Raw genomic sequence first — 23,200 nt, forward strand, 5'->3', positions numbered from 1 at the left:
AAGCTGGCAACCTGGGTATATTAAGCTTTCATTATCACAAATTTGTATTTTAAAAACCCAGTACCTTTTTCGTAAATATGCAAGAGTTTCTCTGACAATTTCTCTCTTTGTAAAGCCACCTCTCACTGAAACATTTAAAATAAAATTCCTATATCTAAAATGAATTCTTGGCATTTGGGACTTTTAAAACTCCCTAAATTCAGAGGGGGGGAAAAGCTGCATAATTATAGTTCATCTCAGTGCAAGTCATAAAGTAATCAAAAATCTTTAAAACCAAAAAGTAGTATCTCAGAGTGGCATTTAAAACAAAAAAAGTACTTACTGGCATTTAAATTTTTTTCATGCAATTTGTTATTCATTAAGTCAGAAGAAAATGTGTGCTCCTATTTTTTGATAAAGCAAAAAATATTCAAAATTGGCATTAACTAAACACAATTGGCCACCACTATGTGAAAAACCAAATGCTTTAATGAGGCTATCAAGAACAACAGTTCAGTTATTTCATTGGATACATTAATATCGATCCATAATATACAGTGCTATGGACCATACAGAAATTGTTGCTGCATCCAACAGCAGGTGACTAGTATTAACATTACAGTACCAAGCGTCCGCAAGAGACAGTCATTTGTCATTTTTTTTCAAGAAATAGGGATGTTTTTATATACTGTTATCAACATCAACGTTTCCCCAGTGCATTTAAAAAAAAAATTAGTAAGTGCATTCCTTTGTGCTTTATTTTATATCTTTTAACTTCCTATGTATTTTATTTGTTCTTATTGCTTTAGTATTTTAAAACAACCAGAAAGAACTTTGTCATCCTATGTATGACCAGGTTGGTTGTATGGTTTTTGGCAAAGTCAGAAGGTTTGGTATTTCCATTGCCATACCCAGAGGCAGGTGGACAAGTTTGGCATTTTGGTCACTCCATAGGGAGGCCTAACCCCAAGTCACAATTCTGCACCCAGGAATGGGGGGAGTGGTGTGGACCATTCTCCTTGTCACAAACAGTGAGCTCAAACCACCGCCTCTTGGCTTAGCTAGTCTCTAAGACGCATCCACACTCTAGTTGGCAAAAAAGAAATAAATAAAACCACCCCAGAGATTGCAGCATTCTCCTGAGCTTGCTCACCTTCCCCCTCCCAGAAATTGTGTTAAGAAGGGGATGGAGAAGCAGGCAATGGTGAGCTCAGGAGCTGCGAGCGTCAGGGCAGTGGTACAAGAAGCCATGCTTTCTTTCCACAAAGCCTTCTATAAGGTGGCTTAACCCTGGCCAAATTCCCTGGGCCATGGGTGAGTCAAACTTGCTCTATTTTTAAGAACTCTCTAAATCAGCTAAGGAAAACTAGCATCATACCATCGCGATCTTCGACTTTTGCGCCCAGCTCCCCTCCCCCTATATAAATATGAAGAGAAAAATAGACACTGCTATGATTGTATCAATGAACACTATGGTACAATTAGCTGTTCATGCAGATTTGCATCACTATTCTAGGAAAAGAGCTGTACAATTAAGGGGGTTGAAAGAATGGGAACTAATTTTCCCTACCCCCTTAAGTCATAAAGCTGTAAAACTGATAGCATCATCAATGTTTCCAAGGATTCTCATGGCCCACCGTGCATGGTAACTATGCGGTTGATTATTTTCACGTAAGCCATCCATTCATACATCTGACAGTCCTTCTGTCTGAACCCTCCAATATCCATCACCAATTCACAGTTGACATTTAAACTGTTTTTCTTTAAAAAAAACACACACACACACACACACACACACACACAAATACCTCCTGAATAAGGTTTCCTGATGAAAGAAGTTGGCACTCTGTCACTAAAATATATTTCATATTAAAAATATATGAAGGAAAATTGGAAGCTCTTATATTGTCTACATAGGCACCATGCTACACGTTCCTCTTGATTATAGATACCATCTTGAGACTTTCTCCTACATTACAGTTCAGTCAGTGCTAGAGACTACTCTGCTATATTTAAGGCACTTCATTCTGAATGGATATGCTTTATACCACTTGCTATTCAATTGTAGGCTGCTACTGAGAAACTCCATTCAACAGCCTGCCTCTTAACACCATGTGTCATCTGTATAGAACATCTAGGCCTGATAGAATATATGTAACACTACTGTTATTGCATAGGACTATACAAGTAGATAATGCACTGAAACTAACTTTACAACATTGCTGTTTGTTAAAACATTGTTATCAAGTAACAGTAATTGGCCAATACAGTATTTCTCTCTTTAAAAACCATTCAGCAGGTTTGCTGAAATAAACCCCAATTTAAACGACCATAACGGGCATATTAACGCTATGGTATCATTCTCCAAGGATATTGCTAGTTTTATGTCACTAAAAATAAATATGTAAGTTGTTTCTCTCTAGAAAGCCGGTTTTAGCCTATTTATACTACAGCTTAAATGTGTGGAAAATAGTTCTGAGTGAGACTGTAATATACAAAATATTCACAAAGCTCTCTTTAAACGCAAGACCTTGCATAAAAGTTTTCTTTCATGTGTGTACAAAGAATGCGGAAAACCACCAGTGAGTTGTAAAAATATTGAAAACTTGCCATTTTAAGATGCGTATTCTTACAAATTAATACAAACATATTGAAAAGAACAATGATAATAAAGAATCTGTACAAATCAAATGAACAGTAAAACATAATTTAAAAATAAAAATAGTAAAGCCAATTAGAAATGTGCCCAGTTTGGTTTTCTTATCAAAAGCGAAATTGAAGAGGAAAAAAAAAAAGGAGGAAAACTTTCAGTGCTCCTCAACATTTTACTTTGAGAGGACGTTAATTTCCATTTCAAAATAAAATATATCTTATGAAAAACTGAATCACACTCACTGATGAGGAAAACTGTAACAGAGCACAGAATGAATGAGAACAAGATGAGACCCCATGTTTCAGAGCCTTGGTCTATATCTCCCTTCAATTTCAGTTGCACCTAAGGTATCAGTTACATTTTCTAACCAGACAATACACGTGAAAATGGTTGCATTTTTTTTCTTTTATGGAATATAGTATTTCTTTAAATAGTTTGCAGTATAAAGACTAAATGATGCTAAAAGGGTACTGTATCTTTAAGGCAGTACCAATGAATCAATACATTTACAAAATGGAAAAGTGTTAGTATGGATTTCTTTTTCTTCTTCTCTTCCCCACCCTCCTCCTCTCTCTCTTTCTCTTTCTTTTCGTTGCTTTACATTCTTTCAATTAAACTTTACATTTCATTTCCAAGGAAGTCACAGGCATGCAAATAGCAAACCAAGTTTCCCCTGAATAAAAATGGACAGCAATTTCTCTGATGCAAAAATCCTCTTGCTCTGAAAGCCAAAATCTGGGGTGAATTCAGTTCACAGATACTGTACACTACCATACAGTACTTTGGAGGCATTTGTAGTTGTAAAATAGAATATACAAGTCTGTTTCACAAAATTCTAAAAATAAAATATATCCTGGGCTATTGATAAAGCATGAAAAAAAAATTTTCATATTAAAGGAAAATGATCAAGAAAACCCCTTCAGGTAAATTATTAAATCTGCTAATCAAGAAAGGAAGCAGTCTGTGGGAATGCAGAGCAGGGGGAATTTGCTAGCAAGCGTGCTCGGTTTCTTCCATGCTCATACTGCTCCTTCGGCTGCTGGTTTTGGATGCCCCAGGGGACACCGAGGAAAGAAGTGGATCAGTTATGCCAACAGGAGAAAGAGTATCGTCCATGAGGATGTCTTCCAGTTTGGATCCCATTTTCGTGGGAACGCTATAGGCTTGGCTGCTCTCGGTCCCAGCTCCAAAGTTGTTGCTGAAGGTGATGGTGCCGTCTGTGAGATCCAGGGTCGTTGTACATGTTAGGTCTGCGTGTTGCTGGAGGAGGTCTTGGCTGCAGTTCTCAAGAGCGGGTTCCTGCTTGATGATCCGACTCACCAAATCTGGAGAGCAGAGACCCGTGGATGGAATAAGGGAAAGTCCATGAGCTCGAGCCTGCATTTCAAGTTCCTAAAAGTAAAATAAAAATCAGAAACTTAAAGAGGTGGTGCACAGAGGATTTCAAGACAGTGAAACTACTGTACGATACATGATACTATAATGACGGTTACATGTTGTTATGCATTCGTCCAAACCCAAATGGTGTGCAACGCCAACAGTGAACCCTAATGCCAAGTAGGGACTTTGGGTTATAATGATGTCTCACTATAGGTTCATCTAGTGTTGAAATGCCCCACTCTGGTGGGGATATTAATATTGGGGGAGGCTATATACTTGTGGGAACAGGAGGTATACGGGAACTCTCCACACCTTCGGCTCAATTTTGCTCTGAACCTAAAATTGCTTTAAAAAGTATTTTTAAAAAATCAGGGACTTCCCTGGTGGCGCAGTGGTTAAGAATCCGCCTGCCAATGCAGGGGACACGGGTTCGATCCCTGTTCCGGGAAGATCCCACATGCCGCGGGGCAACTAAGCCCGTGTGCCACAGCTACTGAGTCTGCGCTCTAGAGCCCGTGAGCCACAACCACTGAGCCCGTGCGCTGCAACTACTGAAGCTCGCACGCCTACAGCCCATGCTCTGCAGCAAGAGAAGCCACCGCAAGGAGCAGCCCGCACACCGCAACTAGAGAAAGCCCGCACGCAGCAACAAGGACCCAACACAGCCAAACACAAATAATAAATTAATTAATTTAAAAAAACATACATTTGCAAAAAAATAAATTGTTAAAATAAAAATTTTTTGCTCTTTCAAATTAATAAACACCATATTTCTTAAAGTACACAGAGTATCACTGGTAATACAGTAAATGATTTTTAGGTTGTATATGGATTTTATTATGTATGAAATACAGAGACAGTTTCTCATAGATGTTAATGTTAACAGGGAGGAGAAGTTAAAAAATGTAAAAATAAAATGTCAAAATGTGAGCTGACTGAAGGAAAATAATCAGTAAATAGTACAGGTCTACGCTCCCTACACTGTGCAGAGATATCTACGGGTACTATAATGAACTCCCAGGACACTGGGGATATTTTTAAAGTTTCAAGGGGAATGCACTCTACTGTGAGAATGATCAAACTCAAGACAGTTTTACAGTTTTAGTATTAGATTGTGTTACATTGCTTCCATCACATCATATCAACACAAAGCCGGGTCTCAGGTAGTTGTTGTGATTAAAAAAAAAAAAGAAAAGAAAAAAACAACTCCTGCATGAAAATCAGTGTGGAATGGGAAACGAGGGTGGCAGCGTCCAATCTGACTCCATGGTTGGAGAAGCTGTGCAGTGCCTCACAGGCACACATATCTCACTAGTAAGTAATGTGGTTATTTAAAAATAAAATTAAAATGTGATTTTTCTTTCAATTTATACGTTTTATATTTTCAAATGGCTACTAAGTTGTTAGCACCTAACAAGGAAATGGTAGGTATTTTTTTGGTCTAAGGTGCAGTGAAAAAGTTACTAAGAGATTAAGGGCACTGGGAACTAATAAAGATTGACTAGTAATGGCCAAAGTTATGAAAATTCCATACACGTAACTGAAGTTTGGGATGCATCATTTAACCCATCTCACCAAGGCAAAGGGAGTTTTTTTGCTTTTTTTTAATTCCACAAGAAAGTCCTCAATCTGTTCCTACACTTTCTTCACATCCTTCCTATTATGGACTGAATTGTGTCCCCTCCCCAAAATCCTATGTTGAAATCCTAACCTCCAGGACCTCAGAATGTGACTGTACATGGAGATAGTGTCTTTCAAGAGGTGATTAGGTTAAAATGAGATCCTTAGGGTAGGTCCTCATCTAATATCGGGGAGGGGAGATGAGGACGCAGAGATACACATAGGAAAAGCCACAAGAATAGGAAAACACAGGGAAAAGGTGGCCTAGAAGAGAAGCCACAGAAAAACCAACCCTGCCCACACCTTGATCTTGGATTTCTAGTCTCCAGAACTAGAAGAAAATAAATCTCTGTTGTGTAAGCTGTCTAGTCTGTGGTATTTGTAATGGCAGCCCTAGGTGCCTAATTCACTTCCTGAGTGTCAGAGACTTGCCCCAGTGCCTCATTTCAACTACCTTCCAAACAAGCTCTTTTCCTTTTCCCTTTCTGAGTATGCCTAGACCACCCCCCTACAATGAACCGTAAAGACCCCAATTGATCCTGAAGAGCAATTTGCTTCTACAAGCCAATGCCATCTTCCTATGTTTGTGATACAATAAAAATAACAGAATATACATTTGAAGCAAGTCACCTTGCGTCATGAGAGGGGGAAATGTACTCTCCAACAGGACACAACCTTTCAACCTTTGCCCACAAGCCTAGAAACACATGTTCCTGAAAAGTTGTGTTCAGCCTGTATTAAAGGATGTTTGATTAGCAAGGTCTTCCTCGAGATGCAGTACAAGAGATGGGAGCCTGAGATGTCACACCAGTATATGCACGTTCCTTCACACAGTCTCCAGACACACAAGTCTCCTTGGGCATCATTTCAAAGCCCTGGGCTGCTTAATAAAATTGCAGTCCCAGTGATAGTAAGGCTTCATGCTCTTCATTCTGTGAACATTTTTGCATGTATCACTTAGGGTGAAAATGAAAGGAACCCCTTAGGCCCAAGCTGAACACATGCACAACGGTAAGTCTACGCCACATAATAAGAACAGCGCTCTCACACGTGTAGTGTGTCTTAAAAAAAAAAGAGTTGGATTAAGAGAGGCATCCATCTTACTCTATTCTTTTGTTGTTTAATTTAAAATGTTTACCAGCTGAATAAAGTGTTACTTAGATTGCTAAATAATGTGATAGATCTCACCTAGAGAACTCAGGCTCATTGCACAGCACAGCTTTCCTAATTAATAATGCTTTCCATGATACACAGAAGTTCTAAAGGCTGCTTCACTGACATTGGAAGAAACCAAAGGCATCGTCACCATGCAACTTCCAATTCACATTTTTCACGGTATTCGTATTTCACACGAATATATATGTTTGAAACCTTAAAACAAAACCTAGCCTGTCTTTCAACACAGTTATTATATTTTATTATTTGTATAAAGAAATGACGCATTAGTACAAGTTGCTTTTATAAATAGGTATATATACTAAGTACAAGAGACTAAAGACCTGCGTCTGATTACTGAAGACATGGAACATAAAACAAGCAGCAAAAGCCAAAAAAGGAGAAAGCAGGGAAGGGGGATTTTCAAATGACACATAACCTCTATTTCACTACCAAGATTCCAAAAGGCACCCCCTAGAGGAGAACCACCTTCTGCCTCTCTGACCCAGGGCTGAAGATCGCTGCCATGACATGAGAGATGTGACATCTAGAAATGTCAACAGTGTTGTGGGGTATGAACAAGCTTGGAAATCAGAAGTAAACGACTCTGTTAAATAAGTTCATCATCGGGGAATAACCACCACCAGGCAGTCTCTGAAGTGCCGTATACTCTACACTGCCGCTCCACAACCATCGCTCTATGGCGAAACCGGGTAGAAGTGGGTCCATCTACTTAAGAAGAAGATACAACGTCATCGACCCTTACGGGTTGGCTGTGTTCAAAGTCAGCAAGTAAATTAAAATAACCCTAGCCAACTCCTTTAGTCATTAGCAAGGAGTCAGTTTTTCTTTCTCTTCTTCAAGACAGTTCCAAAGGCAGTTGCATCTTTATATTCAGCATGAAAAGCCAAGTGATGACGGAGCACCAGGAGCTGATATTACAGGGATCCCCCAACTCATGGTTACGTTGGTATGTACACTCCTTAAATTGAATGACAGGTGAATTACATGTATAATTAAAATAGTATTTCTCCCACTAAGAGTATGTAAGCTAAAGATACATATGGTATAACTTCATTATCTGTAACTATTTCTAAAATTTATACCCTGATGATAAGATCTTCTGGGTGTCCCAGGTTCCTATAAACATGAGCTTTGACCATGGACTGCACCCCACTCAATACTAAGGTATCTTTGTATTTAACAACTACTCTCAATTCTCAAGATTTGCAGTACTTATGGCTATGGACTGAAGTCTATGCCCCCCAAAGTTCATATGCTGAAACCTAATTCTCAATGTGATGGTATTTGGAGGTAGGGCTTTGGGAGGCGATTAGGTCACAAGCGGGGGGCCTTCATGAATAGCATGAGTGTCCTTATGAAAAGAGACCCCAGAGAGGTCCCTCACCCCTTTTGCCCTGTGAATTTGCAGCAAGAAGACAGCTATCTATGAACTAAGAAGCAGGCTCTCATCACACAACAAATCTGCCGGTACCTTGATAGATTTCCCAGCCTCCAGAACTGTGAAAAATAAATGTTTGTTGTGTAAGCCACCCAGTCTACGGTGTTTTCGTCACAGGAGCATGAATGGCCAAAGACGTGCTACAGAGTTGCTATGAACACTGAATTAGTGAATGCCGAACCATTGTTCCGGGAGGAAACAGAGGATTAGGGTCCTGCAAGCATCTGCGCACAACATTTCACCAACCAATCAACATGCAACTTTGTTTTATGTGTGTTCCTGTTTGAAGTCACCTTGTTTACTACATATCATTGATTCATTAATATTAAACTCAAGGCCAACAGGACCGCAACACATGCCTGAATGAAACTTCTCTCCATAAGGCACATCACAGCCTTCCTGTGCTTAGGAAGATGTGAAAGCATTTCAGGGCCATGCTCAGAGGCCACTTTAAACAGCAAATCACCCAAAACACCCACAAAAATGTGAAAAACATGGCACTAAATAGACAGCAAAAAAGGACACTTGTTTACAGTATGAGCTGAAACAAGAAGACAGAGCATCGCCTTGCCCAACCTTAACTAGAAGCAAACGCACCAGCCAAGTCACATTTGCCATGCTGCACATGTCTGCAAATGAGCGTGAAGTGCCACAAGTGTCGATCTGGAGGTTTCAAATAAATTGTTACGAGGAAACAAAATCACAAAGCGGAATCCACAAATAATGAGTACAGACTGTACTAGGATCACATAAATCAACTCCCTCATGGCTCATTATACTTCTCCCATCTTCAAGTCACTAACATGTAGTCACCTTCACCCTGCACACGCCTGGTACCTGTATTCTGAGTAACAAGTGCCGGTTGGCGTGCTCCAGCTTCTTCTGTCTGTTTTCAAGCTCTTTAGCACGTTGCTGTTCCCGTTGCAACTTCCGGATATAGTCCACAGACGCTTTTAAAATGGTTCCCTTGTTCCAGCGCATGTCTCTGGGATGAAAATGGAAGGAAACAGACTGTTTTAGGATTGAAGGCTCCATGAAAATTCAATATTTAGAGCATTCAGTTTCTAAAGACGAGGTAACAATCAGAAGTTGAGAATCGCTATCATTCATTGGGTGCCGGCAACTTGCTGGACACCGTCCACCCATGACTTCTACGTTATCTTCTTTCACCCGGACAGGCGCCTGGAGTTAGAGGGACGTTGTGCACATGTTGAATCAGAGACGATTCAACTTGTCTTCGGTCCCAGAGCTACATGAAGGTGGAGTCAGGACTTAAATTTAGGTTTGCTGATGACAAAGTCAATACTCTTAAACACTATATTCAATAGTTACAGATTTCTAGGACTATAAAAGTTAACCCACTCAGACAGAATAAGCTATGATTAAAAAAAAATTCTGTGAGATCTCACTACTTGATTGTATGTGGCATAAAAATGGCATCCTTGGGTTTTATCATGAATATTCCCATCAATATCAACCTCTCTCCGATCTCCACCTCCTCATCTACAAAACAACAATACCGGGCTTCCCTGGTGGCGCAGTGGTTGAGAGTCCACCTGCCGATGCAGGGGACATGGGTTTGTGCCCCGGTCCAGGAAGATCCCACATGCTGCGGAGCAGCTGGGCCCGTGAGCCATGGCCGCTGGGCCTGCACGTCCAGAGCCTGTACTCCGCAACAGGAGAGGCCACAGTAGTGAGAGGCCCATGTACCGCAAAAGAAAACAAAACAAAACAAAAACAAAACAATGATACCATGCTTGTATGAGCAGCCTCATAGGTATGTTGTTAGAATCAAAGGAGGCACTTTATATGAATATGCTGGGAAAAGTTTAGAATGCAGTTCAAACAATGGAGCAGGCACTGTGTTAAGGACTCAACGTGGTAATTACCATAGCTATCTTTAAACAGCATTTACTGCATGACAGGTACTTTTCAAAGTGCTTTGCAGCTCACTTAATCATAACAACCTTAATCGGTAGGCACTAATATTATCCCCATGTTACAGACTGGAAAACAAAGGCACAGAGAGGTTAAGTAATTTGCCCAAAGTTACACAGCCTGGAAGTGGTACAGCCGGGAAGCCTGGAGAATCTGGTGCCAGACCCCATGCCGTAAACTACTCTTCCTCTTATGTGACTGAGCGCTCAAAACAACTAGACTAGGTAGGAATATTCTGGTCCTCCTTCCCCCTTTTTCTTTTAACAGATGAGAAAAATGAAATATGAGAATTCTTCCCCAAGTCAGACGTCCAGTAGGGGACTGTTTTGGAATTCAAACCCAGGTAGCCTGAGTTTGGTGCCTTTCAGTTTTTAAACACTATAGCGCTACTGCATTCCTATATGAGAACATTAAGAATGCCATTAAAATGTAGCTAAAAGTGAGTTGAAAAGTTTAGAGCACCCCAGAAAACAATTAAGAATAGAATTATAACTAACAGTAATATTTTTATAGTGCTTTAAATTAACCTGAGCTCTTTTATAGAAAATATTCATGATGATAATGACAATGATGAAAACAAAAACAATTTAATGTATGGAAAACCTCCTACCCCATAATCTTTAGCTGCTAAAAGAAGATTGGAAGTATCAGCTGGGACGTGTGAACGGAAGGCCATTAAAACAAGCCACCAAGTAATTGCTCCTCATATGGGTTAGATGAAGAACAAAACAGAAGCTCTCCCATGGGATGCTGAATTACAGCCCCCAGAGAATTCCCAGGGGTTGATTCCTGGGGTCTGGGCACCAAAGATGGCAACCCAGGGAGGTGTCCTGAGATACTCGGAGTGAGCACAAAGCCAACCCGCTTAATGTTCAGGGCTAAGAAGAAAACAACAGAAACTTCAGCCGCCAGAGAGAAATAAAATTATAATGAAAGATGCCTTCACTAGGCCAGTAAAGTGAGAGACCACTACTGAAACAGGCAAGCAGCCACTCCGTTTTTAAGAAGAGACTATTCCAACCAGTTTTCTTGGGTTTTACTTCCTTGTGAGACCCAATTAATCAATTATGCTTTGGGGTTTTCAAACTTTTTTTTTTTTTTGCAACGAGAGCGACCCTTTTTTTACACAGAAGTGTAAACAGATCCCTAATATATAAGTCAATAAAAGCAGATCGACTCTAGGGCAGGAGAGGGTATGGGGCTGAGACCATGATCAGCTAGACTATGTCTCTATAGCAGTCCCAAAGTCTGTTCCAGAAACCTGGTATAGGAAAACCCCCATACAGACTGCAGTCCATTTCATCTTGAAACAATGCCTACAATTAAAGATTGTTATCAGTTCAGATTATAAACACACAAGTATTCTAATACAACAGAGAAAGAAGATATGCAAATAGAGGCTTTCACTGCAGCCCCATAATTTCATAATATGTTACTAAAGAGATCCACGTGCTACAGTTTAAAAGAATATGCTAAAAAGTGAAAGCTGATAAAGAATAGGAAAATGGGAATTCAATTTCAACTATCATGCAAGACTGACTATAGGAAATGAAGGTCACAGCCCCTTCGTAGGATGCATTTGTGCTGCAGAACTGAGATTTTGAATGTTTTGAGTTTCAAAACAGCTTTCCTTGAAACCTGGGAAAGCAAAATGTTGACGATGGAGACTGCGCTTGAACATTCATCAAAAACCACCTTAGAATGGGCAATGGTTTTATTTTATTTTGTCACAAATTCCCTGACAATAATGTGAATAGCAAATTTAATAAGCCTTGCATGAATAATGCTTGATTTCATCTTTACATTTTATTAGGTAGCTAAAAGGTCATATTCAAAGGCTAATTTCATAGACTGCCTGTGGGAGCCATTAAAATGTATACATCTTCGAGCCCCTCACTACAAATGGGCCAATTTCTAATGGATAAAAATTGTGTATTTGTTGTCCTATTTGCTGACATTGCTAGTAGAAAAATTATCTTTACAACCGTTATCTCTGAAAGAGCGGCATGAGAGACTGAAAGCTGAAATCCAAATTAGCTGACCTGCGCTTATAAGAGGATTAAAACTTACTCTTTTTCCTAGATTGGTAATACAAAGGGCATGTAATTTTTGGGGAAAAAATTGACCTTTTGTCTGCTGAATACTGTTAAACTTGAAATCTCCAATATCAGCTCTCCATGCCTACAGATATTGTATGAGTTTGTTGGCAAACAAATAGCTAACAAATCTTGCTTTATCAGCTACTGAAATCTCTGTCCTGCATGAACTGATAAAAAGAATTTTTTTAGTAGTTCGGTGTTTAGTTGCCAAGGATTCTCAGATTTCAGGAAGTCACTTCCTCACATCCAAAGCTGAACAGCTCATGTCCAATAATACTTTTGAACAATCCAGTTCATTTCTCTCGAAATTTCAGATTTCAATTTCAGTTCAGTTCTCTTGAAATTTCAGATTTCAAAAGAGAGGCGTAAGAAGTATTCACAAATGGAACAAAGGGAGAGGGAGTACTTCTTTAGTTTTTATAACTGTGTGCTTTTTGCAACATATGAAAAAACATTAAGGTACGAAAAAATATACAATGCAATTGTACTCACGGATCATTTGACTTGGGAATCAAAGTACCTAGTTCCTTAATGCGGTCATTTATGTTAAATCTTCTTCTTCGTTCAACTTTAAGAAAAAAGCACAGGAAAGGGCTATTAGTAATGGTGACGTACGCATTTAGCATATCTCATTAAAGGCATGTGCATGTTAATTCTGCTGAGTCAGGACAACAGAAACGCATCTGTATTTCCTGGTTATTCTCCTAGTTTTGGTACTGAGGATAAAGACCTTTAAAAAATGAGCTAGCTTTGTATAGAGCTTTATCATTTACGAAGCCCTGAGATTGTAAATTCTCATTTGACTCTAGTAACACCTGAAATTGGAGTTACCATCCTCAGTTACAAATGACAAAACTACCTTGGTGATACTGGGGACCTGACAAGGACACCCAGCAATAAGTGGAGAACAGCCTGTACTCAGCCCTGATCCTCCAGACCAGGGGCGGCAAGCTTTCTGCAAAGGGCCTGATAGTGAGTACTCTGTGGGCCAAATAGCAAAATTAAGCATATTATTAGGTACTTACACAGCAAGAGAGAAAACAGACTTCCACAAATTTTGTGCTAAGAGAATTCAAAATGTAGTAATATTAACTAGATACAATTTTTGTATCTAGTTTACTAGCAAGAAACATTGGATGCTGAAATTTGGATTTTATATAATTCTCACATATCACAAAATATTATTCGCATTTTAATATTTTAAAGCCATTTAAAAATGTAAAAAACATTCTTAGGCTACAGGTCATACAAAAACCCCTCCTCTAGCCCAGTACTGCCCAAGAGAAAAAACATTCTTAGGCTACAGGTCATACAAAAACCCCTCCTCTAGCCCAGTACTGCCCAAGTTTCATATGTAATTTTTAGTTTTCTAGTAGTCACATTCAATAAGGAAAAAGAAAGAGGTATAATTTAATAGTTTTATTAAACTCAGTCTATCCAAAATATTATAATTTCTACATGTAAACTATATAAAAATTTATAAATTAGATATTTAATATTCTTTTCTTTGTACTAACTTTTCAAAATCCAGTGTCTATTTTACACTGACAGCATGCCACGATTTGGACTAGTCACATTTCAAGTGCTCAATAGGCAGACGTGTCCAGGGGCGACAGTACTGAATACAATAATCCTAGAAGTCAAGCATCTTTAACTGTACCATGCATCCTAACAGCATTCTTCTTTTATAAATCCAGCTGTATGTTCAACTAAATTATCATCTTCTCACGGGAGGGTGAAACAGTAGGCATATGAGTTAATAAATGTTTTTAATTTACCTAGCCTGACAAATAAATTCCAAATAACTTAAAGTCTAATAAATTGGATTAAAGATATTAATATTTTACTTTACACATATTAAAACCCAACATATATTTATATTTGACTCACTAATATTGTGCACACTTAGGTAAATAATATTATTCACTACTTTCTCAATATATATTGCATTTTTTCTTAGCTGAATGATTATTTCTATGATTGAATCAGTTATGTATAATACTGTCTTATTATCAGACTTTTATAAAATAGAAACAGTAAGTGATGCTAAATGGCTCTGAAGAAGAAATTTTTGGACCTCTGATCTTCTAGCTAACTTCCCCCAAACTCTGAAGTATGCCATGTTTTCTTACTTTTTCCAAGCATATAATAATCATAAAAAAAACAAACAATACTGAAACACATGAAATGAAATAAAAATCCCCGATGATCCAGATACCACCACTGCAAAATCTGTTATATATCCTTTGTGATTATTTTTATGTTCTAAGAATAAACACACACGTGGCCTAGATGTGCGCCCAGGACACAGTTCTTAGGACTCTACTCGGTCTACATTCACTTCCGGGTGACCCCATTTAGTCTCATGCTTTTAAATACCACATATACACTGATGACTCCCATACTTGTATTTGCAGCCCAGTCATCTCCCCGGAACTCCAGACTCATAAGTCTGACTACTAGAGATGTCTCCATATGGAGGTCCAACAGGCAGCCCCAGCATTCCAAACTTGAGCTCCTGGTCTTTCCCACTCAAATAGCTCCACCGGGCTCCCCTGGTGGCACAGTGATTGAGAGTCCGCCTGCCGATGCAGGGGACACGGGTTCGTGCCCCGGTCCGAAAAGATCCCACATGCCGTGGAGCTGCTGGGCCCGTGAGCCACGGCCGCTGAGCCTGCGCGTCCGGAGCCTGTGCTCCGCAACGGGAGAGGCCACAACAGTGAGAGGCCCGCGTACCGCAAAAAAAAAAAAAAAAAAAAAGCTCCACCCACGGGCTTTCTCAGCTCACTTACTGTAACTCCATCCTTCCAGTTGCTTAGGCCAGAACCTTGGCATCAATTCTGTACCTCTATTTCTTTTTTTTTTTTTTTTTTTTTTTTTTTTTTTTTTTTTTGCGGTACGCGGTCCTCTCAGTGTTGTGGCCTCTCCCGTTGCGGAGCGCAGGCTCAGCGGCCATGGCCCACGGGCCCAGCCGCTCCGCGGCATGTGGGATCCTCCCGGACCGGGTCACGAACCCATGTGCCCTGCATCGGCAGGCGGACTCTAAACCACTGCGCCACCAGGGAAGCCCCCTCTATTTCTTTTATCAGTACATCCCACACTTGATCCATCATCAAAATCTGCTCGCTCTACCTTTGAAATATTGCCAGAACCTGTCCACTTCAAACCTTCACTGCTACCTGAATAGAAGTCACCACCATCTCTTGCCTGGATTATTGCAATCCTCCTGAGTGGTATCTGTGCTTCACCCATGCCCATCACTACCTACCCCCGTTAGTCTAACTACAACACAGAAGCTGTTAAAACATAAGTCAGAGCCTGTCAATCTCTTGCTGAAAACCCTCCTATCGCTTCCCCTCTCACCAAGACAAAAACCCAGTCCTCAAGGCGTCCTCCAAGGATCTGGGGGCTCCCACCTCTCTGACCTCATTTCTACTCATCTCCCACTGTGACCACACTTTCTACGGTGACTCCCCTGTGCTCCCCCCACCCTCAGCCTTATGGGCCTTGCTCCTCCTCAACCAAGCCAGACACACTCCCCACTTTAGGACTTTCTACTGCTGTTCCACCTGCCTGGAACACTCTTCCCGCAGATACGTGAATGGCTCTGCCCTCACCTCCCTCAGGTGAGGTGACTCAAATTTACCCATGAGCCTTCCCTGACTACCTATTTAGGAGTGAACCACCACTTCCCATCCTGACCCCCTTGTCTGCACTATGTCTCCTCAAAGAACTTTCTGCCACCTAACATCTACATACTTCTTTCTTCCATTCATTTATAGAGCTCTATACCATCTAATATCTGAATACTTTTGTTTGTTTATTTATTTGTATGTTTATTCATTGAGGCATTCCGAGTATCTATATGAGCCTAGCACACAGTAGGCCCCCAACAACTATGTGCTGAATAAAGAATGACATTGTTAAAGCAGAATTACACTAAAAACCATTCTGCATCTATCTTTTCTCACTCAGCAGCATATTGTTGACACCTTTCATCGTCGACATTTGTATGTACTGCATTTTATTTTTAATTCAGTGCCTACCCTCCCCAATTATAAAAGTGATATGAGCTTGCAAAAATTTGCAAAACATGCAAATATGTATACAGAAAAAAGTAAAAGCAAACTCTTTACACCACCCAACATTTTTTGCCTGAGGAAACTGTCAATGATAAGGCTGACTCCTAGATCTTCTTACACACACACACACACACACACACACACACCCCCATACAGTGTTTTCTTTTTTACATAATTGGACCCTATACATATTATTCTGCAGTTTGCTCTCTTCACTCAGTAATACATTGTAAACAAGTAAAACAGATCAACCCCATTCTTCTTAAGAGGCACTGAGTGTCCCTCATAAGGATGTACCATGATTTATGTACAAATCCTCTACTGATGAATATTTAGACTATTTCCAATTTCTCCCTCTTTTTCAAAGGTATAATGACTATTTTTGCCAATGCTCGCGTGTACTTTTTACTCCTATCACAGTACTTATCCGAAGCTGTAAAACGACCTGTGTGTATCTGACCGCTCATCTATTCTGTCTGCCCCTGACTCTAATGTAAGCTCCTCAGGGTGGGAGACCTGTGTATCTGGTTCACTTCTGTAGAAAAGTGCCTTGTACATAATGGGGCTCAAAAAGTAGCTATGAGTGAATAAATGAATGTATTCTTTTGCCCATTTTGGCAAGGACTCTTACAAGATAAATTCCTAGAAGAGGAAAAGCTATGCCAATGGGCAAGTGAAACTTGAGTATTAATTTCCAACAGTTCAATGAGATCTTAAGGTTGTTTTATAGCCCTCAGAGTTGATCATATTTACACTTTACGGACAACCCTGAACTTGAGAGTTTAGGTGACTAAGTAAAGGCGGATTATGTTTTTCACAACATCCAACTTAGTTTCCACATTTCAGTTAGGAGAAATTATCATTATCTCATTTCTAAGGTATTTTAAAAGAAGAAATATCTTACAGTAAAATTACTTTGAAGCCAGAGGAGACCTTAGAAATATTAGTTGAAATCTCTTGGTTAAAAGATAAGGAAAGCTTCTTCTAAGTGAAACAGGAACTGGGAAGGGTAGGATCTATTAAAAGAAGAAACGCACACACAACCTCCTTCCCCCAAGGACCTAGTGATTCCATTTCTTAGCATTTAATCTGGAGAAACAAACTCCCCTGTACACAGAGAGGCATGTCTGCAAATGTTCACTGTGGCACTGTTTATAACAGGGAGAAACTAGAAACAACATGAACACTTAGCAGTACGAGGATTATGAAATATCACAAGTTACACTGGGGAATACTATGCAACAGCTTTTTAAAAGTAGATAGATCTAGATGAATAACAGCAGAAGGTCTTCAGGACATACTGGTGACGAAAGAAGCAGGCAGTAACAGATACAGACAATGCGATACTGTTTGTGTTAAATCATACACAAAACCATTCTATTATAACCTCTGCATGCAAGTGTAAGGGTGTATGTTCTTAAATACTTGGAAAGAGGTTGGAAAGACAAACAGCAAATTGAAAAGAAACCCAACAATGATTATTTTTAGGAATCAGAGAACTCTGGCCTTATTCTATCATTTTTATAAGGACAAAGTATTTATACATAACTTATATCCTTAAAAATCAGTTTAAGAAAAAGAGGATGGGGGCAAGAGATGAGAAATTCATACACACACAAACTATTTTCTACTTCCAAGCCCAATCCCTTTTTTATTTTCAGCCTCTTTCACTTGTTTATGAAACAAAAAATCTTAACTTTTCATAGGAAAAAGCTTAAAGATGTGACCAAGAGTAAATGAAGCATATAAAAAAAATAATTTTGAATGTTAGAAAACCTCTTTTTTAAGTCACAGGTAAAGTCAGAAATTTAGGAGGCTTCCTCATGTCACCCAATGTCTCCCCTCCAGATGTTTAATTTTTTTCTTTTAAATCTCACTGGAGAAGGTGATCCCATAATCCCCTTTTTTTAATAAGTTCCAGTGTGAGCAACTTATATTTGGGTAGGTGGGGATCAAGACTCCCTCTTACCAAAAAAAAAAAAAAACCCAAAAAAACAAAACAACAAACTCCTCAAGATACTGAAAACGTGTGTGTGTGTGTGTGTGTGTGTGTGTGTGTGTGTGTGTGAGATTCAACTTGATCTGAGATTAAAATACAGGGAAAATTATATACTTTGGTCTCTCCAGAAAACAATTTTCTTCCATAAAATGTACCTTTAACAGGTGAAACCAATTTTCCTCCAAAATGTCTGGAAATTTTTTGATATAAGGGGAAACATGGACTCCAATATAATGAACATAAAACCAACTTACTCAAGTTGTGATTGTCCTTTTTTTGTCTCTCTTTGGCCAATGCTCTTGCTTCAGACTCTGTGGGAAAAATATGCGCTGTGCATGTGAATGAAGTCATTAGAAATTAGAATTGTTCAAGGCACACCACAGTGTAAACTACAAAACACCTATTTTCTAAAGAAATGGACACTTATATGACTTGAATAAAAATAGGGTTGTAAAATTTTTGACTTTTAAAAGGCTTGCATTTTTTTCCAAAAGCAACATATATCAAATAAATGCAAAAACTCAGCTTCTACAGAATGGCAAAAGACCAGTAACAAAGATGTCTGACAGGCTGTAAACATACAGGTACAAATAAGAAAAAAATAAATAACTAGAAACTATGGGAATTTGCTGTTCATAGTGTATTATCAGGAGTCAAATTTTCTTTTCAGGCAATAGATCTTTTCAGTCTTTCTTTGATCTGTTACGAAGGTATGAAAACTAAGCCGAGAGGCTTCCAAATTGGATCTCTAACTGATTAATGGAAATGAACTCATTATTTAAGAACTTGGAGCCAGGTTTTGTCAGAACCTGCTAGAATGAAATGATTCAATGACTCTTAGGGGCAACTACTTACTAGTCTGAGTTTATAAAAACAAAAATAGGCATAGGGTACAGAGGCATTTAGTAGCAACTCCATTTGGAAAAGTCTATTTGCATAGCAACTCTGGTGAGATCTCTGTGATAAGGGATTACTTTCCGCCTTACAGAGAGCAAAATAAAACAAGGAAAAAAATGTTATTTCACTAATCCCGGGATTCAGGAACCTCTGTTATTTCCTTTTCAGAAGTGATATCCAAAACGTCACACTATCATTTCAGAACTTTATTTCAAAACAGAAATCTTTTCAGCATTACTTATAGCATATATTTATTATATGGCTATTATTATATGTATTTATATAGATAGATAGATAAATAATTCAGAAGCTGAATTATTTCAGTTAGGAAGATCAATCCAAATCATTTCCTTTTTTTTTTACCTCTCACATAGAAGCATGACAGGCAGCTTTTATTCACACACCCTCTACTTCAGTATCTTAACTTTTTTATTGTTTTCTTTTTGCCCACCCCACCCTGTGGTTCTCTGCCTGTCACCCTCAATCCACCAACTGTGGACCAACTCTGGTCAAGGCAACCAGTGAACGCCTTTGCCATCTAGTGGCGGCAACCACATCCTTCCCACTGAGGCTGGCCTCTTGGCCTTGGGGAGGAGGGTTCTCTTCCAAGTTTGGACACTCCCCTGCAGCCTTAGGGTATTCTTTAGTTTTTTCCTCTCTTAGTAGCTGCTTGCCTGTACTTGACTGATAATTATTTTAAAGCTTTCCTGTTCCAATCCCTGACTGGACCCTAATTCAGGTGGGAAAACTGGACTTCATAAAGATAATGTTTTTTCCTCTTAGGTCAGATTTGCTGACTCCCAAGCCTATTCTGTTTTGTCTACATTAGGCTACCTCCCAAACTATCAGTGGTCTGAACCTCATTTCCTGTCCCTTTTCTCCTTTTCTTGCCATTTTACCCTTGTCCAGTCTGTACTGGTCATTTTCTAAGATACCAGTGCCTCTAGAAGTATATTGTCTGTTATATCTGCCTTTTTAAAAAATTTAATAAATGTATATCCCTTTCACCCATTTCTTCCTCCTACCCCCAGCTTCTGTTGTTTTCTTTTCTTTTTGAAGAAACAATCATATACATAATTCAAAACTCCACTTTGCACTCAGGAACTTTACACATGTCACTCTAACCATATTTTACCATTATTTAATACAGATTTCATTTAGCTATCTTTTCTAAGACTTCATTGTACTTTTCCTTCATGTACAGTATCTACTTGTTTGTTGGCTTTTGATGGTTTTTATGTATTAATTAATCATCTTTTTTTAAACCAAATCAATGATTTTTTTAAAAAATTCTTTCTCCTGCCACGATTTTCTGAAGTTTTTTTTTTTTTCAAGACACCCTTGAACAGAAGAGGAATTTTCTGCACCAAATCTATATTCCATAGTCTCAGTCTATTCACCCAATCCTGTAGGATGCAAGGATCAAATAACAAAAAGGGGGATGAGGTGAAGGCCATAAAACCCAGCATGTTGGAATACCAGTTCTAATACAGTTTCATCATGTTTTACTGGCCAAAGGCCTTCCCTAAAGTGTTAAACAAAAATGGAGAAATAGGTAATTTCACACTTGCCTCAAGAACAAATGATACCCATTGCTCCATTTGATGATTTATTTTTTCACTCCGTGTAATAACTCTTTTGCACATGATACAGCAAAAATAACAGGAGGCATCTGAAGATATAAGAAATATATTCTTACCCTATCCCAACTGTGGGCTTGAATGTGTGTCAAAGGAAAATTCAGACCAGGGTTCTCAAACTCAAAGGTTTCTAGGGGCCGAGCAACTAAGGAAAACACCAGATGGGGAGAGACATCTCATAATTGAAAGTGTTGCCTGCTGCCCTCACCCCAAAGGGGACAGCAGCCATAGACACAATAATGGGTGTCATGGAGTTACAGCAGCCTGATTCCCAGTATCTCAAGAAATACTGGAAACAAAGATTTTCAAAGATACATCCTCTATCTTAAAATATGGCTCAATGTTTTAACCACTGCCTAGACCTAAAAAAGTATGTCTGCGAGTTGGAAATACTTCTGGAGGTCACTATTTGGATAACTTTGCTTACCAGAAAATTAACAGAAAATCTCTAGTAAGAGATTTTGCTGGGTATTTACCTGAGAGCTCCCTTTTTATGTTGGGAAGGTTGGCTGGGCAGGAGTTGCTGATGGTGAGGCCCGGTGGTGGCAGGCCTTGATTCCCATAAAGGTCAATCAAGTTTCCAGAGACAGGTAACTAGAGAGAGAAAAAGAGTAACGGAAATGAATTGTTGAACGATTCCTAAGTTATTCAGCTAAAACCCATATCCTATTCCAGACTTTATTTAAAAGAAATGATCTGATGTAAAAAGATATTTTTTAACATAGGAAAAGATGAGATGTTTACCTTTTCATTCATTCACAGATATATGGTCTCCTTAGGGGGTTTCCCTTAGTGACAGGAAAGGAGGCAGAATCTCACGCCCATAAAATCACTCTGCTACCCAGCTTATAGGTTTATTTTGAGCATGGAGACAAAGGATAACGTGCGAACTCATTATTTAGCACATGTAGTAGCTTACAGAAGACACCCAGTAAATATTGTCTATTATTATAGGTAGGGTTATATGTGGCATGGCTTTGTTACCAAATCACGTTTTTCATCAAAGTCAACTTTTTTCCTTCCTTCTCTTCCTCTCTCCCTTATTTCTTTCTCTCTCTTTATAAGGAAAAGCAATTAACAGTGTTTTCTTATTTGAAAAGAAATGGTTTCCTTACTGCTAAAAAGCTATTTTCCTTGAAACTGAAATCTTTCACAAAGCCACAAGAGGGAGCCCACTGGCTTTCATAAAAGAACAAAACTTTAAGTTTGAAAAAAAAAAATGAAAGAAATATTTAGCTTTCCTAAACTATCTTATGAGTGTTTGTCTCTTGTTCTGAATTGAATATTTTCAAGTAATGAACCTGTTTTTTTCCCAACAATGAGTTCCCTTTGCAACATATGCATTTTCCTGTAACTAGCTCCCTGTCATGAGTTTGATGCACCCGTTTTTGTAGATGAAAGAGATCCAAGACATTTCCTCTTGCCACTCCCTGAAATAAAGTTCTAAATATTAATTGTTGGGAAATAGGTGGCTTCACTATTTCCACGGCAGACACTTCCCATTTCCAGCTTAACTTAAATAATTTCTGTAACTATTATTACCAGGTGAGATTTTATGTCATTCAGCCCTTCCCTTACTTGATTATACACTCCGAATCTGAGAAAAGTAAATTTAGATAACATTTAAGTATGATTAAACTGTTTAGTAATCAAGAGGTACCTGGTAAAGGCTGTACCACAATACAACACATTTCACTCTTTCAAATAACCACTAACATACAGATGAAATTATACCATGAAATACAGAATCAAATGTGTTTCCCCTCATGGGTAGCCATCAGCCATTGTATTCCTATCATGGCTTCTAAATAAATACTCTATGAACTAAACTCCTAGCTAGAGAGATGGGGGTGGGCTGTGCACAGAATAAGGTATTTTCCAACACATTAATATGACATTTGCTCTGATATAATTGGGGTTGGGGGCAGATAGCACAGACAGATCAGCAGGGCACATCTCTCTTCTCCACTCAGTCTTTTGCTCCTTTGTGAAGACAGCATCTAAATCCTGTACATAAAATGGATTACACATATCTTACTATACATATGCATATGAACAATGCATTGTGATAATGTAAAATGCCCTTGAACCACATTTCAAGGGCCTCTAGCTAAGGAACTGATAAAAAAAAAGTGACTTTGATTATTAGCTGTCATTTCACTTAGTGGTTTTATACGAAATAGGTCACCTTCTCAGGGTCAGCCTTGCCCTGTGTGTGTTCAGGTTTATTCTTGTCCAACTTAATACAGCAAAGTGAAAGGTGCTCATATGTCTCAATACAGCACTGTACAGTCAG

At 38.9% G+C, this 23,200-nt stretch overlaps 1 protein-coding gene across 7 annotated transcripts in view; it reads right to left on the reverse strand.

Moving 5' to 3' along the window:
• Positions 1 to 446: 446 nt before the first annotated feature.
• The window catches only part of MITF (melanocyte inducing transcription factor), a 224,016-nt gene continuing 201,262 nt past the window's right edge, over positions 447 to 23,200 (reverse strand). For 4 of the 7 annotated variants that reach the window (XM_082847224.1, XM_082847228.1, XM_082847223.1 and 1 more), the window contains 5 exons: positions 21,381 to 21,498; positions 18,622 to 18,696; positions 12,779 to 12,854; positions 9,087 to 9,234; positions 447 to 4,024 (listed from right to left, as the gene is read on the reverse strand). In XM_082847224.1, the coding sequence (XP_082703350.1) occupies positions 3,623 to 4,024; positions 9,087 to 9,234; positions 12,779 to 12,854; positions 18,622 to 18,696; positions 21,381 to 21,498 (819 nt within the window). In that variant the 3' untranslated portion in view covers positions 447 to 3,622. The remainder of the gene's footprint in view (positions 4,025 to 9,086; positions 9,235 to 12,778; positions 12,855 to 18,621; positions 18,697 to 21,380; positions 21,499 to 23,200) is intronic. The other 3 variants (XM_082847226.1, XM_082847225.1, XM_082847227.1) reach the window with 1 other exon arrangement.

This window comes from Leucopleurus acutus (genome assembly GCF_964270905.1).
Source record: "Leucopleurus acutus genome assembly, chromosome: 10".
Taxonomy (NCBI): Eukaryota; Metazoa; Chordata; class Mammalia; order Artiodactyla; family Delphinidae; genus Leucopleurus; species Leucopleurus acutus.